The following is a 16020-nucleotide window of genomic DNA, read 5'->3' as shown; positions in this document are numbered from 1 at the left end:
TAGATACTAAACACCTGACTAAAATAGTGCCCCCCTTTAAGCAAGGGGATGATATCCAGAAATGGATGGCTGCTCTGGAGAGGGCCTGCACTGTGCAGTGCATTCCCCAGAGTCAGTGGGCAGCTATACTGTGGCTCTCCTTTGATGGTAAAGGTAGAGATAAGCTCCTCACTACAAGAGTGGAGGATGCTAACAATTACCAGGTCCTGAAGAATACACTGGTTGATGGGTTTGGTTTAACCACTGAGCAGTACAGGTTGCTGTTCAGAGACACCCAGAAAACTCAGTCTCAGGACTGGTCTGACTTTGTGGATAGTGCCACTAAGGCTTTGGAGGGCTGGTTGCTGGGTAGCAAGGTTACTGATTACACAGGATTGTATAATCTAATGATGAGAGAACAAATGTTAAACAATTGTCAGAACCAGTTGCTGCACCAGCACCTTGTTGATTCAGATCTGACCTCTCCCCAAGAATTGGGAAAGAAGGCAGACAAATGGGTCAGAACAAGGATCAAGCAGAACCAGAACCAGAACCAGGGTTGTCAGAAGAAAGCAGACCAGAAGGGTAATGTTAAGAATGAGCAAAATGACCAGAAGTCTTCACCAGGTCCCCAACAAACCAAAGAGGGTGGGGGTCAGGCTTCCCAGAAGAAGAAGATTCAAGAAGGCCAGTCAAAAAGGTGGTGCCAGTACTGTAAAAGTAAATCTCACTGGTTTAGTGAGTGCACCAAAAGAGGAGGACAAACTCCTGCCACTACAGCCCCTAAGGCAACTGCACCCCCTAGTACAGTCAGTAGTGGTAGTGTACCTCCCAAGGCATTAGTTGGGTTAACCTTGGGTACTGAGGGGTCTGACAACTTAGTTGGCACACTCACTCAGGCTGTCCTTGTCTGTACAGGGGATATGGATATGTCCCCTGAGATAAGTCCCAATACTTTGGGCAAATACAGGCAGACACCTTTGATTAATGGCAAAATGGCTCAGGCCTATAGGGACACTTGTGCCAGTGTCACCATGGTGACACCTAACTTTGTGGACCCTGGACAGATCATGCCAGGTACTGATTTCCTGGTGACCAATGCCAGCAATGTCACTACTAGTCATAGTGTGGCAATTGTGGCTTTCTCCTGGGGTGGAGTGAAGGGACAAAAGACAGTTGTAGTCAGTTCAGACCTCCCAGTTGATTGTTTGTTGGGCAATGATTTGGAGTCATCACAATGGTCAGAAGTGGAGCAGAGGACTCACATGGAGATGTTAGGCTTGCCAGCACATGTGCTTGCTGTGACTAGGTCACAGGCCAGAAGATGCCCCACTGAACAGGTGCTGGATCCTGAAATTATGGACCAGACACCTTCCAAGAAGAAGAGCAGTAAGGGTAAGGCTTTGCCTTCCCCCTTACCCCAGGTTGAGGATCAAGTCTCTGAGGAGGCTGATCTGAGAGAACTGAGGGAAACTGAGCCTAAAGAGCTTGAACTTGATCAAGTTGAGTTTCTGGGCTCAGGGGGACCCTCCAGAGCAGACCTGGGGAAGGAACAGTTGAGCTGCCCTTCCCTTGAACCCCTCAGACAGCAGGCTGCTGCTGAGGCTGCAGGGAATGCCACAGGTGCCCACAGGGTATACTGGGAAGATGGACTCCTGTACTCTGAGTCAAGAGACCCCAAGCCTGGTGCAACCAGGAGGCTAGTCATCCCCTTGTCTCTGAGAGGTTTCCTTCTCACCTTGGCCCATGAGATTCCCCTTGCAGGTCACTTAAGTCAGACAAAGACTTGGGACAGGCTTGTCTCACACTTTCACTGGCCCCATATGAATGAGAATACCAAGGAGTTTTGTCGCTCCTGTGTCACTTGCCAAGCCAGTGGTAAGTCAGGTGGCACAACAAAGGCCCCCCTCATACCACTACCTGTGGTGGGGGTTCCCTTTGAAAGAGTGGGGATTGACATTGTTGGTCCAATGGAACCCCAGACAGCATCAGGGCACAAGTTTATACTGGTGGTGGTGGATCATGCCACCAGGTATCCTGAAGCTATTCCCCTGAGGACCACCACAGCTCCTGTGGTGGCAAGAGCCCTAGTTGGAGTGTTCTCCAGAGTGGGTTTTCCAAAGGAGGTCGTTTCTGACAGAGGTACAAACTTCATGTCAGGATATCTGACTGCAATGTGGAAGGAGTGTGGTGTGAACTACAAGTTCACCACACCCTACCACCCACAATGCAATGGGCTTGTTGAGAGATTCAACAGGACCCTGAAAGGGATGATTCATGGACTACCTGAAACTCTTAGGAGAAGATGGGATGTCCTGATCCCCTGCCTCTTGTTTGCTTACAGAGAGGTCCCACAGAAGGGGGTTGGCTACAGCCCTTTTGAGCTTCTGTATGGGCATCCTGTGAGAGGACCCCTGTGTTTGGTGAAGGAAGGATGGGAGAGACCTCTCAAAAAGCCTGCAACCAACATAGTGGACTATGTACTTGGTCTCCGCTCCAGGATGGCTGAGTATATGGAAAAGGCATCTAAAAACCTTGAGGCCAGCCAGGAACTTCAGAAAGCTTGGCATGACCAAAAGGCTGTTCTGACTGTGTACCAGCCAGGACAGAAGGTGTGGGTGCTGGAGCCAGTGGCCCCAGCAGCTCTGAAAGACAAATGGTCTGGGCCCCACACCATCATTGAGCAAAAGGGAGAGGTTACCTACTTGGTGGACCTTGGAACTCCCAGGAGCCCTCTCAGAGTGCTCCATGTTAACAGGCTCAAGGCATATGTTGACAGGAAGGACATGAGCTTGCTCATGGCCACAGATGAGGGACAGGAGGAAGAGAGTGACCCTCTCCCAGACCTGCTCACTCAGAATCCTGATGATGGATCAGTTGATGGTGTTGTCTTTTGTGGCAGCCTCACTGACCATCAGCAACAGGATTGCAGGCAAGTTCTGCAATCCTACAGACATATGTTCTCTCTGACCCCCAGCCAAACTGATTGGTGTACCCATGATGTTGACACTGGAGACAGTCTGCCTGTCAAGAGTAAAATCTACAGACAGCCTGATCATGTTAGAGACTGCATCAAAACTGAAGTGCAGAAAATGTTGGAGCTGGGAGTCATTGAGCCCTCAGATAGCCCTTGGGCTAGCCCAGTAGTTCTAGTGCCAAAGCCTCACACCCAGGGTGGTAAGAAAGAGATGAGGTTTTGCGTAGACTACAGAGGCCTCAATGCAGTCACTAAGACTGATGCCCACCCAATTCCAAGAGCAGATGAACTTATAGATAAATTGGCTTCTGCCAACTTCTTAAGTACATTTGATTTGACAGCTGGGTATTGGCAAATCAGGTTAGCTGAGGAGGCCAAACCCAAGACAGCATTTTCTACCCCTGGTGGGCATTATCAGTTTGTGGTAATGCCCTTTGGTTTGAAAAATGCACCTGCCACCTTCCAAAGGTTGGTGAATCAAGTCCTCACTGGGCTGGATGACTTCTGTGCAGCATATCTTGATGATATTGCTGTCTTTAGCTCCACCTGGGAGGATCACCTGGTCCACCTGAGGAAAGTGTTAGAGGCTCTGCAAAAGGCAGGCCTCACTATCAAGGCCACAAAGTGCCAGATAGGGCAGACACAGGTTGTATACCTGGGCCACCTTGTAGGTGGAGGCCAGGTTCAGCCACTGGAGAGTAAGATACAGGCCATCAAGGACTGGACTCCTCCAATCACCCAGACTCAAGTTCGAGCTTTCTTGGGCCTGACTGGGTACTATAGGAAGTTTGTCAGAAATTATGGGTCCATAGTGACCCCTCTTAATGACCTGACAAGCAAAAAGATGCCAAAGAAAGTTCAGTGGACAGCAAGCTGTCAGAAGGCATTCAATGACCTAAAGCAGGCCATGTGCACAGCACCTATCCTAAAGAGTCCAGATTACTCCAAGCCATTCATTGTCCAAACAGATGCTTCTGAGTTGGGTGTGGGGGCTGTTCTGTCTCAACTGAATTTTGATGGTAATGATCAGCCTATTGCTTTCATTAGTAGAAGGTTGACACCCAGAGAGAAAAATTGGTCAGCTATTGAGAGGGAGGCCTTTGCTGTGGTCTGGGCCCTGAAGAAGCTGAGGGCCTACTTGTTTGGCACTCACTTCACCATTCAGACAGACCATAAGCCCCTCTTGTGGCTAAATCAGATGAAGGGTGAAAACCCCAAACTGCTTAGGTGGTCCATTTCCCTACAGGGGATGGATTTTACAGTGGAGCATAGACCTGGTACTGATCACAGCAATGCTGATGGGCTCTCCAGGTATTTCCACTTAGAGCAAGAAGACTCACCTGGTCAAGGTTAGTTTATTGTCCCAAAGTTTGGGGGGGGGGGGTCATGTAGGAGAGTAGGGTCTGCAATCCTATGATCACCCAGATTTTTGCTTTTTGCTGCACTGGTTTACGACTTTCCCTGGCTGTGGGCCTGCTAATCAGACCCACAGCCTAGCTGTTCTCTCTATCCAAATTGTACTCAGGTACTGAATTGGCACTGGGCCCTCTCCAAGTCCCTGTACCCAGGGCTGAGGTGCACCCAGAAGTCTCCCAGGGGCTGAAGCATGTATTATGCCACCCCTGGGCTGACTAACTAAACTGACACAACTGGCTGCACGACAGCTGGGGCAAGGTGGTGTACTCACCCTTTGCTTTAGATATAGTATACCTATATCTAACCCTAAAATGGACACACAGATCTCCTATCAGTCACTCCTATGGCAGGCCTTAACAATCCTGAAGGCAGAGTGCTTGGAATCGTGTGAGATGGTGCTCTGGCATGAGCTGAGCCTGTCTGCGGCTTTCGGGATCCATCCCTTAGCCGTTTCCATGATATCGCATACCATATACTCTTAAGTGCATTATAATCCTCGCGGTTATATGCCAACTCTGGTATCGCTTTATCAAAACATGTCGAGTAAGGTGTCATACGAATTGGAATACTAACCCCTCGCCAATTCTGGCGACGGGGTTAGCATTCCACCCTTCTAGAGGGACACGACATGGATGTAACCCCTAACCCCGGTTAAAGTCAGACAGAGCCTTAGCATCCACAAAATGGATGCTGCCACCGAGACACAAGTCTGCCCTCCTGCTGCTGGGAGTCCTCCCAGAGCAGGAGATAAGGACAAAGGGTTTCCTGCCAGGGGCGGTGCCAGCACCGTCCCAGACAGGATTTTGTGTATTGTAGGTAGGCAGGGCTTCAGAGGAAGGTGACTGCACGTGGCACCCCGGTGCTCACTGTGCATAGGCTGGCTTGAACCAGTTCCAGGGACACTCCAGACCCTGTGCTGGGGAAAAGCCCGCCAAGGAAGTGGGTGTAACCACCCCCCTCCTGGTCCCACCCATAGGGCAGGACCTAGTCGCGTGCCAGCCCCCTTTTCCCAGATAAAGGTAGGGACTGGCCCCCTTCCAAATCAGATCATCTTTGAATCCTGAAACTACTTTCTACGAAAGGAACTCAAGACTTCTTCCTAAGATTTCTCCCTTGTGGCTAAGGAGTAGTCACCCTGCATCCGCAGGCACCATCAAGAACACTGCGGTCTGCTGCACGTCCTTCCTCCGGATTCCGACTGCCCAGCTCGACGAAAACCGGCTTCCCTGGCACCTCTGACCTCTACCCACCTCTACAGCCAAGCTGAGACCCGTGGGTGCGACGAGACCTCGAGGGACCGGCCATCTTCAAGACTGCACGACTTCTGCACAGCAAGCCCGCCGAGTAATTTCCTGGTGAGTGCTTTGGGGTCCGAGAAGCCCCGACCCTGAGCAGCTCCAGCACCGAAGAGCAGCCCCCCAGCATCTCCACGATCGGCGTGGGGCCCTTCTGCTTTCTGCTGCTCACCGCGTTGTTTGGCTACTAGCCCGCTGGCTTGTGGCCTTCTGAACGACGCCCGACGACATTTCTGCTTCTGGTCTGGTTGCTCCAGGCTGGCCCTTGCTCCCTTCCAAAAGAGGAGCACCCCGGACCCTCCTGGTCCACTCAAGACGCCATTTTTGAGTCCACCGCGTGGGCTTGAATTAGCCAAGGCTTGTTGCCCAATCCTGGGTAACTTCGACGCCGACAGCTTCATCCATCGTGGGACAGCTCGCCTCTCCATCCTGGTCGCCGACAACGCCTCCTGGTCCGTGAGATCTGCAGAGCCAGCGTCGCTCACTCACCTAGTCGAGGTGACTACCATCCGGTGCCCTCCTGGTGCCCACTGACTACTGGCTAGTAGTCACGAACTTGGTCCCCTCTGCTTTCAGGTGTCATCCTTCTTCCAGATCCAGGCTTGGATCGACTCGAACAATCTCCACTGGTCGCCTGCCAGCATCTTTCTTCCAGGCTGCTGGTCCGGCAACGAGGATTCCCGACGTCTTTTGAGACCTATGCAGCTACAGCCCCTGGGCTAGGTAACTTCGGCACTTCGGTGTCCCAGCATAGCCTCACTATCCAAGGGTCAGGATCCACTGTCGTTTTCTCCCTACCAGGTCGGGTTCGCCCGTGAACACTAACTTTGTGAACTCTAGCTCCCATAGACTTTGTCCCGCATCCCGCGTGAGAGTGCACACTCTGCACCCGAGTTCCCTAGGCCTCCTGCTAGTAATCTAAAGGTTCAGTAGTCCAGTCCTAGCGATTCCAAAGCCTATTAGTATTGTTACTTACCTGCTAGTAATTCACATTCCACTTTTAAAGTATATGGTTTTTCGTGCCCCTCGGGCATTTGTATATACTGTGCTAACTTAAGTATTTTCGTAAGAGTTTTGTTGTGTGCTTAGCACCCTGTCCTCATAAAGAGTACAGGGTTGTTGTGATTCTAATAAATACATTGTTTATTTTCATAACACTTGTGTGGTGTCCTTTCACTGGGTGTTCAAGGGGTAATGTGATGGTAAAACAGCTGGCTTAACACGCCCTCTAGAGTCTTAGCCTTAGACTGCTCGTATCCACGCTACTAGGATAGCTGGTCTATAAGGTTGACTTACAACCAATCATCAATAAGGGTTGTTTGGACTGATATATAGTGATCACTAGAATAGTGAGCACTGCACATCAGGCCAACTTCTCACACACATCAAAAAAATCACACAATATATATTCTTGTGTCGATTAATTTTCAACAGGACATACAAGAAAAATACCAAATAAAGTTAAACAATCGTTGACCCTTGCTCCATGGGTTATGTCTGAAGCCCAAAAGTTTGTAACACAAGGAAATTTGGTAATGTCTTTTGTAACCTTAATTCCTTTTTCGAACACCAAAATTATATGTAGGAGTCAGTGAAGCACAACTAAATGTTTTTGTGGCTCCTCAAGTCAATCCAACTCCTAGGGAATGTATCCCATATTGCTTCTAAATCAAACAAAAGGTGTCGAAATCAATGGTAAACTGTCGACGCGTTTCGGCCTGTCAAGCAGTTTCAGGCCTCATCAGGACAATGGGCAAACAAAACACGCAGTATTTTACCTAAGACAAAAAATCAAAAAATACAATAAATATTCATTATAAATAGTCACAATATCATGACAGCTAAATTCATGGACACAGGTACCCTAGGGTGCCACTACCATTCTAGAGGGAGAGATTCATTTTGAAATGGACACGTTTCATATTGTGGGCAAGCTTTAAAGGGGCAGAGATTCTTTCCTCCTCACACCAGCGTCTGCCTAACAAACTGCAGGGAGCCAAGAAAGGGCTAAAATACTCACCCATCAGAGTTCACCTAATTGCTATTTCTTATGAAAAAGCTTCTGTGGAATGCTGTTCAAGGGGTCATTCAAAAGGTGAGGAATCCACAGGCAGATACTGTATCCACCAGAAAATACGTACAGTAGGTAAGTTACTTGTTTGTTACGTAAAGCTCTGTATGCCTGGCTTCTCCCTATCTGGTGGCTGAAGCCATTCCAGTATGTGCAGTCGCTGATGGATACGACTCAGTAGCTGGTGGGCAGCTGCCAGAGGGTAGAAGATCTAAACTTAACCGGTACCTTTGTTACTATGGTAGAGGTGGCCACTCTGCTCCAGGTGGCGCTGGGACAGTTACTGCAGAATGCCACGCTTTCCCTTATGACCCGGGGTATCTGGTTACCCTTCCCGGAGGAGCCGGAGGAATCCCATATGCTAAGCATCTTACTAGATCCGAGCTCTACCGGGGGGGGGGGGTCTCATTTCCCGACCGTATGTGGCACTGAAGGCTGATGGAGACGTTGGTTGGGGCCGACCCGTAATAATTGGACGGCAGACCTGGACGACCCCCTCACAGATGGCGAGTGGTAGCGTGCATGTGCCCAAGTGAAAGACACCGTTAGGAAGCACATTTTAACCAATGAGGCACAGTGGAGCTGTGCTCATGACGAGCTGAGCTCGTCATAACTGCCGCAGAACTCCCATGCGGGGATAATTCCCCTCCTGTCCCCTCCTGTGCTGTGCAGCATGATGATCTGAGCTCGTCACGATCACTGCGGCGCAGCGCGCAGCCCCCCTCCCCCGCACCGCGGGGGAATTAGCCCCTCGGCGAAGGGGTTAAACTCTTGCCATTTTATTACATTCACCGAGCTTGATGCACACCGCAGCGGTTGCATAGCATTTTCGCAGATCGTGCAGATAGATGTCTTATATGTAGTGTATCTTTGGCACATTTTTTCCATATGACAGGAAGCTGTCAACAAATAGTGGTCTACTGTGTTGGAGTGGTGCAAACGCTTAGGGTGGTCACAGGAACCAAGTTTGATTGACCGGCGTGTTATTGCCTACTCTGGCTTCTGCCACCCCCCAAAACAGGGACGAAAATTAGATATAGATTTGCTCTGCTGGGGCTGGTATTGGCCCGGAGACTCCTAGCGATACACTGGATAAATCGTTCACCTCCTCTGCAGCATAAATGGCTGTCGGACCTGTACAAGTCGTCTGTGGCAGATGAGTATAGACTGAAGCGAATGCCGATGGACCAAAACGCGGAACGAGATCTGGAAAAATCTGGGGCGATGGTGGAGCAACTGGAGGAAGCAGATGGAATAAACAGAGAGCTCCAACTGTCGGCCCCTGAGGTGGAAGTGTCGGCCCCTTAGGTGAGAATGTTATGGGAGCAGAGTGAAGACACTGAGTGGTGTCAATTCCGAACCCTTCCCCTACCCATGGGGTAGTGATTGGTGGGATGGGCGTTAGTTGGCCTGTTAGTCTGGGCTGGACCTACTGTAAAGTGTAGAGGATGGATGTGATATGTGGGAGAATGTCCCTGCCAGGTGAGGGCTGATCGAAGCATCTCACTGCCCACGTGGTTTTTCATATGTGTGTATCTCGGATTATGCTGCAGTGTTAGCGAACTTGGGTTGTTTCATTGATGTGCCCTCTGTGAAGAGACAACAGTGCTCCTGTACCCTCTCATGAACATAGAATAATATCCTTTGATGTCTTAAAAGTCCCTCATGTGGTAAATTCAAACATTCGAGTGGGCTCTTCCATTTGCCGTGTTTTAGCCTTACGCTCAAAGCCTTTGAGAGTTGGGAGCTCGTTCTGCACTTTGCAGATGTCCTCCTGCGGCTTGCACCTCTATGAGCTCAGGAATGGGACCACTGTCAAGCTGCTTCCTGCGGTCGCCATAACGAAGGTCTTGCCCTGGCTTCGTGCAGATGCACACATGGAGCATCGCATGCCGCCGTGGTTTGCTCCTTGGCTTGTGGGTTTCATACGTTTCTGAACGGCTTGAGGGTCGGATGCTGCCCGGACCAGTCTGCTCCAATTTCAGTCTTTCCTGTGTCCCACCACAATTGTTGCCTGGTTTCATTCCTTTACCTGACATATGAGCATTCCCTGGGTGGTGAGTAAGCCTCAGTTTGGACACCTTCAGCAGAGGGATTACACAGGATCAGAAATTATCAGAAAGCAGCTGGACTTGGTCGCTGAATGAAAACAGGAGTCTTGACGCCTTAATACCATCTGAGATTACTTTTGTCTCTGCCTGCTTCTCCATCGTCAGTAGTGCTGTTTTGCTCTCTGAGCACAGCAACCAGTTTCTGGTTTCCCAGTGACGTTTACCAGAATAAGGACCGTGATACCTTCACCGATAAAATCTTCTATAATCATAAGTCCTGTTACATTGCTTTGGAGATAAGTAGGCAAATGACCATGACCTATCTCTGTGGAGTGCTTACTCGTCGCCATCTCTCGGTGGTGGGAGTGGCTGATCCTTCCTCTTGTCCAGCTGCCGTGACTGGTGGTGGCGGCGCTTATTGTTCTTGGGATGTGGTGCTTTTCATATGTGCTGCTGGCGAGGGAGGTCTCCTATCCGTGTGCATGTGTGCGCACTTCATTGTTCAAAGTAACTGAAAGAATCCCATTCGGGACACATTGCTGGTTCCACAAGACGTGACTCGTACTCTGGAGGCCATGAAAGCATGCAGGTTCCCATCCTTAGTGCCTCAGTCCTCAAGAAGATTTGCTTGATTGAGGGATGGACAGAATGCTGAGGAATCCTCACCCCCATCCACTGTGAGCCCCAGTTTCCCTGTAGCTCAGTCATACACACATCTCACTCTTTCCTGTGTTGCTGGTACCAACATAGGTTCAGTGTTGCACTAGTGAGTACGCAATCTATACCCTGAGCCGGTAAAAACTGGACAAGGCAAAAGCTGCACATCTCCAGGTTTGGAGAAAGAGCTTGAAATTTAAAGAGCACAGTCCTGGGAGGCCAGGCGTTCCAGCTGTCCTCAAAGTAGGAGAAATACTGACCTTATAGGACAAAACACTTGTGCTCAATTTGGACTGTGGTGTGTGAGATTTGCCAGGAGCCGGAACTTGCTGTTTGCTACATTCCTGAAGTGCTGACTGCAAGGAAACCGGCTTTTTGCAGGTTCCCGAGTTCCCCTCGCCCACCTCCATTTCGACTGCTAATGACTTTGAAATACCTTCAGCCGGATAATCTGGGCTCACTGCATGTGCATCGACCCTTAAAATGTAATATGATTGATTGACGTGTACCCAACTGGCATAGCCTAATTTACTTGTAAGTTCCTAGTATATGGTACCAGGGGTACCTACGGCCTCCCCCAGGGACTGCAACACTTGTTGTGCCGCTCGGAGCGGGACAAGGTAACACATGGCGCCCAGTCTGTCACTGCGGACTGCAAGAGTGGTTTTAAACTGATGACTCGACTGCCTTTTAAGCTAATGGCGAAGCCCAAACCTCCCTTTGTAATATACGTACGTTTCTCCTGAGGCAGGCCTAACGAGCCCAGAGGCAGGGGGCTGTATGGTAAAAAGTGGAACATGTACTTTTACTTGTTCCAGGAGCAGAACCCTAAATTATAGTTTTTACAAACTAAAGGCTAGTAGCCTCTTGGAAAGTACTGGGGTACAGGTTGACACCTCAGCGCTGCTAACTTCTGAATTGGACTACTTAAGTTGGTACTGTTAGGTATCAAAAGTATCAATGCATTAAATCTGATTTAAAGGTTAAATTGAATTTAGTATCACAGCTGGGCAAAATGCAACTTTAGAAGTTGCCACTTTAGTTGCCCTAAGTTTCTAATGCCAACCTGGCATCAGGTGAAAAATGGTCTGAAAAAGGTCCAAGTAGTGAAAATAAAATTATTGATGTCAAGGGTCGATTAGGGGCCATTGAAGGACACAAAACAGTTTTCAAATAGGAATTTAGTAGTGAAAAAGTCAGAAGGCAAAGAACAGTGTTTAAAGGTTGTTGAACCTGAGTGGTAACGTGAACCGATGGGTTTACTGGCAGTGACGTGTATTCTGGCCTCCAGCAGGAACCCGTGTGCCGTTTTGTTTTCTTGGTGTATGAATATCTGCTCATTTCCCTTTGAGGCGTGTAAAGTTACATTAAACTGCACTTTGTACTTATAATTATCATCACAGCACAATTGGCCTTTGGGAAAAACAGAGATTAAAGACATGTGGCCTGTTGAGTTAAGAGTTAGTGCTTGAAAGAGGTTTCTGTCTGTAGGTAAAGTGTGCCAAGACCCTACACATAGGTGGAGATATTCAGTGCTAATAAATGTAAATAAAGATTTCATGATGGCGATCGCATCTTGCTTATTTTCTCAGGAATATTGCTAAGTTTTTGGCTACAATTGTGTTAATGGAAACACATATTCTGCTTCTGATTTTCACTCTAGGGCGGCATTGACACCCGCGTACATGGATTTGAGATCTTAGGACCGAAGCCCACCTTCTGGCCCGTGTTCAAGGAGCAGCTCTGCCGGCGTACGTACCTGTTCTACACCACAAAGGCTCACACCTGGTGCCAGGAGATTTCTGAGGACCGGATGCAGCTGCTGCGACTCTTCAGCAAGTAAGGGGTTAATTACATTGCCTCTGTCTGAGGTGGAAAAGTGTTTTTTGTTCCAGTTATACAGGGATATGAAAAAGAAAGTGCACTGCTTAAGATGCTATAGTTTTATGTATTTACAATGTGGTCTGTGGCAAGTTGAAAGAGGCGCACTCAACCAGCTGGTGCAGGTGAGTAAGGGCGGCTGAACCTTCCAGGTTAATCCAACACAAAGACTGCCAGGTCGAAACACATATTTGTGACTCTGTATTAAACCAATAAACTGCATGTATCTTGAATTTCTGGAGTGCGACACATTTCTTTTTGAGTTGTATGTATTTATATATATGTTACCTACCTACATCGAGTTTTCAACAATACCCAAGAGTAAAATGTTATAACGTCCCAGCAAACAGCATACACAAATTTCACATTGTCATAATTTAATAAACATATAAACCACCCTACTTCTCTGCTTTGATTTTCGCATCTTTCTTGTGGCCCTTCTTTCCAGTGCCTTTCTCCTGTGCTTGAAAGGCAGGCACAGTCGGGGAGTTGATACACTTTTCTATTTCATCATAATGATTATGTTGTCTGCTTGGTGCTGCGTTGGCAATTAATCATCAAAGATCAACAGTATCTGAAAATATCCTCCCTAGAAGACTTCATTTCTCTCAACTCTACCGTGTTGAACATGCAAAACTAGCTCACTGATAACCATCTTAAGCTGAACGCTGCCAAAACGGCATTCCCCCTCATCGCTCCCGCCTAAACACACTCCCGAGATCGACCTCTGGATAAAGCATCTAACAGCCTTAAACTATACGCCTCACATTATTGAGTCCGCTAAATCCATTGGAGTCACTCTAGACAAACACCTGGATATGCAGAATCATATCAGCAATGCCTCCAGGGAGCTAATCACCAAATGGGTATATTAAGGGAACTCAACCCCTCCTTACCACATGATTGTAACCCGTTGACGCGGCGCGTATTCCGCCGCGGTGCAGGTGAAATAATGGGTGGGTGTGGTTCGAACAGCCCCTACTGTGATGTCGGATGGCCGGGGGCCGTCCGACGCATCAAAAGGGTTCAACTGGCAGTCCAAGCTCTTGTATTGCCTAGACTAGACTACGGAAGCTCCATCCTTTGCGCTCTTCCTAAATACAACACGGCCCCCCTTAATGCTGCGGCCAGACTGATAGCTGGTACTAAGAGAAAGGATCACATATCTCCAGCCCTAAAATGGCTTCCGTACGAAGCAAGAATTCTGCTAAAGATTGCGTGCATGACTCATAAAGCCCTACATTTCAAGACCCCCATTTATTTGGCACAAAAGCTGGAGTTATCAGGGGGTTGCAGACCCTCACAAAGTGAACACTCATTACTACTGAAACCACAGATTTTCCAAAAAAAGAGAACGAACTACAGAGCCTTGTCGGGCATCGCCCCGAAGATATAGAGCTCTCTGCCACCGGAAGTCCGTCAAATCTCATCTACCTCTTCATTAAAAAATGAAGTGAAATCTATACTAAAGAATGCGTTTTTGCCCTGAGACACAGTATGTTTTGTTGTTTATTTGTCTGGCTATTACTACGATGCTCTGATTGTCCACTACTCGAATGTACAGCCATTGACTCCCGCTTTAGCATGCGACTCCCATATATTTAATGTTTGTTTGTTCCTGCTACTGTATCCCACATACCCTATTATGTGAAGCGCTCTGATACCATTTTAGGTCTTGTTCGGGCTATACAAAACTTTATAAATAAATAAAGTTGTTGTGACATGTCTTATTTCTAGGCTTTTTTTACCCTTGCGCTTGTTTATCCACTTCCCCTCTCTTAACAACCCCCAACCTAAGCAGCGTTCCTTTGGAAAGGAAATTTGCCCCCTCAGTGGGTTTCAGCTCTTCCCCTTGGCTCTCACTTCTCAGGATATTTTCATTCGGATCATTGACTCTAATGACAACTGGTCTCGTTCTACTTGCATTTTAGAGGTTTGTCAGGCTCCATTTCGTGGTACTTTGGTCCCTGTTCCAACTGAGCTTTCCCCCCACTCGATACTCCTCTACCAGAGAGAAGATCAGAGGCCCAGTTCTCAACCTTCCTTAAGGGTTCCTGTGTGGCCTCTCTCAACAGATGCCAATTCTGCTGCAGCAGTTCCTGCCGCCACTGCGGTGCCCTAGGTTTCCCCTTCTGCCACTTTATGGGGCAGCTTTCAGGACCTGGCATTCAGCCTGCTAGAAGGAAACATATCATGTGTTCATTTTCCATCTGGCAAGGCCATCCATTTACTACAGTGGCTCCTCCTCTACTGCGGGGGAGCACCTTATCTTTTATGTTTTATGTGTACACTCGCCCGTACACTTTTCTTTTAGAATAATTTAATTGGGTGTGGATAGAGCACTATGAATCTTTGGACACTGACTCGAGGGGGGAGGGGGGGGGGGAGTATATGAGCCATGGTGGGTGGCTGTGGGGGAGTTCACCTGTGTGAGTTTGCATGCTTGCCTTGGCCACTATTTAGAATTATGAAAATAGGGTTCTTTGGACCCTGCTGCATGAAATGTTTTCTAAATAAAAATTGCTTTTAATTTAAATCGGTTTGTCACCAGAATACCAGAAAGAATTGTTAGCTTTTCTCAAAATCATCACTCAACAATTCTTCTCACCTGCCCAGTCTTGATTTCATCCTGTCCATAACAGCAGAGCAAGGAAAGATAAAACATAAGCAAGCTTCGACTGTGCATCGCAAGGAAGGCCTACATCATCCTCACCTCAGATGCTAACCCAGGAGCTTCGAAAAAGAGGCTAACAGAAAGACAGTATGAAGGAAGAACAAAGCGTAACCAAACAAAACATTTGGCCCTCAGATACCCAGCCCATCCAATGCCACCCCATTTTTAGATTCACCATGTAGTCGTATTTCCAGGAATGTCGTCGTAGAGTCAGCCTGTGCTGAAATAACTTTTTGCCATTGGTTTGCACCCGCTGCTTTACAAGGAAGCTCAAGGATGCTGAGGCACCTCCTACCTTTAATACTAGATAAATGCCCCACAGAACCCTCTTCTTGCCAAAGTTTTAATTCTGTTCACAAAACGTTGCACGTGGATCACCACTAAACCTGTACCCTATCTCAACAGATTTTCTTGGCTTTGTTAAGGGTTCAGAAAGCTTCACAAGTATGTCTTGCATTCTCTTGCTGCATTTTCAGCAGTTCCGCATCTCTGCCAGTTGACCACAGAGATCATCTGGGGGAACCTCTACTGGCTCGTCTGGCACTCTGAGGAAGTGTCGCTCCCAAAGTAGTCTAGACTACAGTGTCATACCTTTCCTCAGCTTCACCAGGGTATCTACTAACGCCACTTTCAAAGAACTTCAATCGAGTACCCAAGTCTCAGTTTCAGTCACTTACTCCTACAATTTTTAGAGATTATTTTCCACCCCCTCCACCTTCCTTTTGACATCTATAACTTCATGTGCCAGTTATTTCCTCACAGTGAGAGTGGAGATCAATTATTTATGGAAGCTTGGTTCTCTCACCCTGTGTCATCTAGAGTCAAAAAAAAGATATAAAATAAAACTAAATCTTAGTTTCCTCAGTGGAGTCCTACTATTTTTAGGAATTGTGATGTGTGCTAAGGTGAATTCACTCTGTGAAAAGTGCAGGCAATCTTCAGAAATTCCATGGACCATCTTTGAGAGAGAACACATTTAATTCATGGAAATTCGGTTCAGTGCTCTAGAATGTGCCCAT

At 48.0% G+C, this 16020-nt stretch overlaps 1 protein-coding gene across 1 annotated transcript in view; it reads left to right on the top strand.

Moving 5' to 3' along the window:
* LOC144762121 (cullin-9-like) overlaps positions 1-16020 on the top strand; it is a 343786-nt gene that overhangs the window by 192972 nt on the left and 134794 nt on the right. Inside the window, exon 20 of the mRNA XM_078647249.1 lies at positions 12110-12285. Coding sequence (XP_078503375.1) covers positions 12110-12285 — 176 coding nt within the window. The remainder of the gene's footprint in view (positions 1-12109; positions 12286-16020) is intronic.

Source organism: Lissotriton helveticus, chromosome 6, assembly GCF_964261635.1.
Source record: "Lissotriton helveticus chromosome 6, aLisHel1.1, whole genome shotgun sequence".
Taxonomy (NCBI): Eukaryota; Metazoa; Chordata; class Amphibia; order Caudata; family Salamandridae; genus Lissotriton; species Lissotriton helveticus.
Note: the sequence above shows the minus strand (reverse complement) of the source record. Positions and strands in the feature narration are given on the sequence as shown.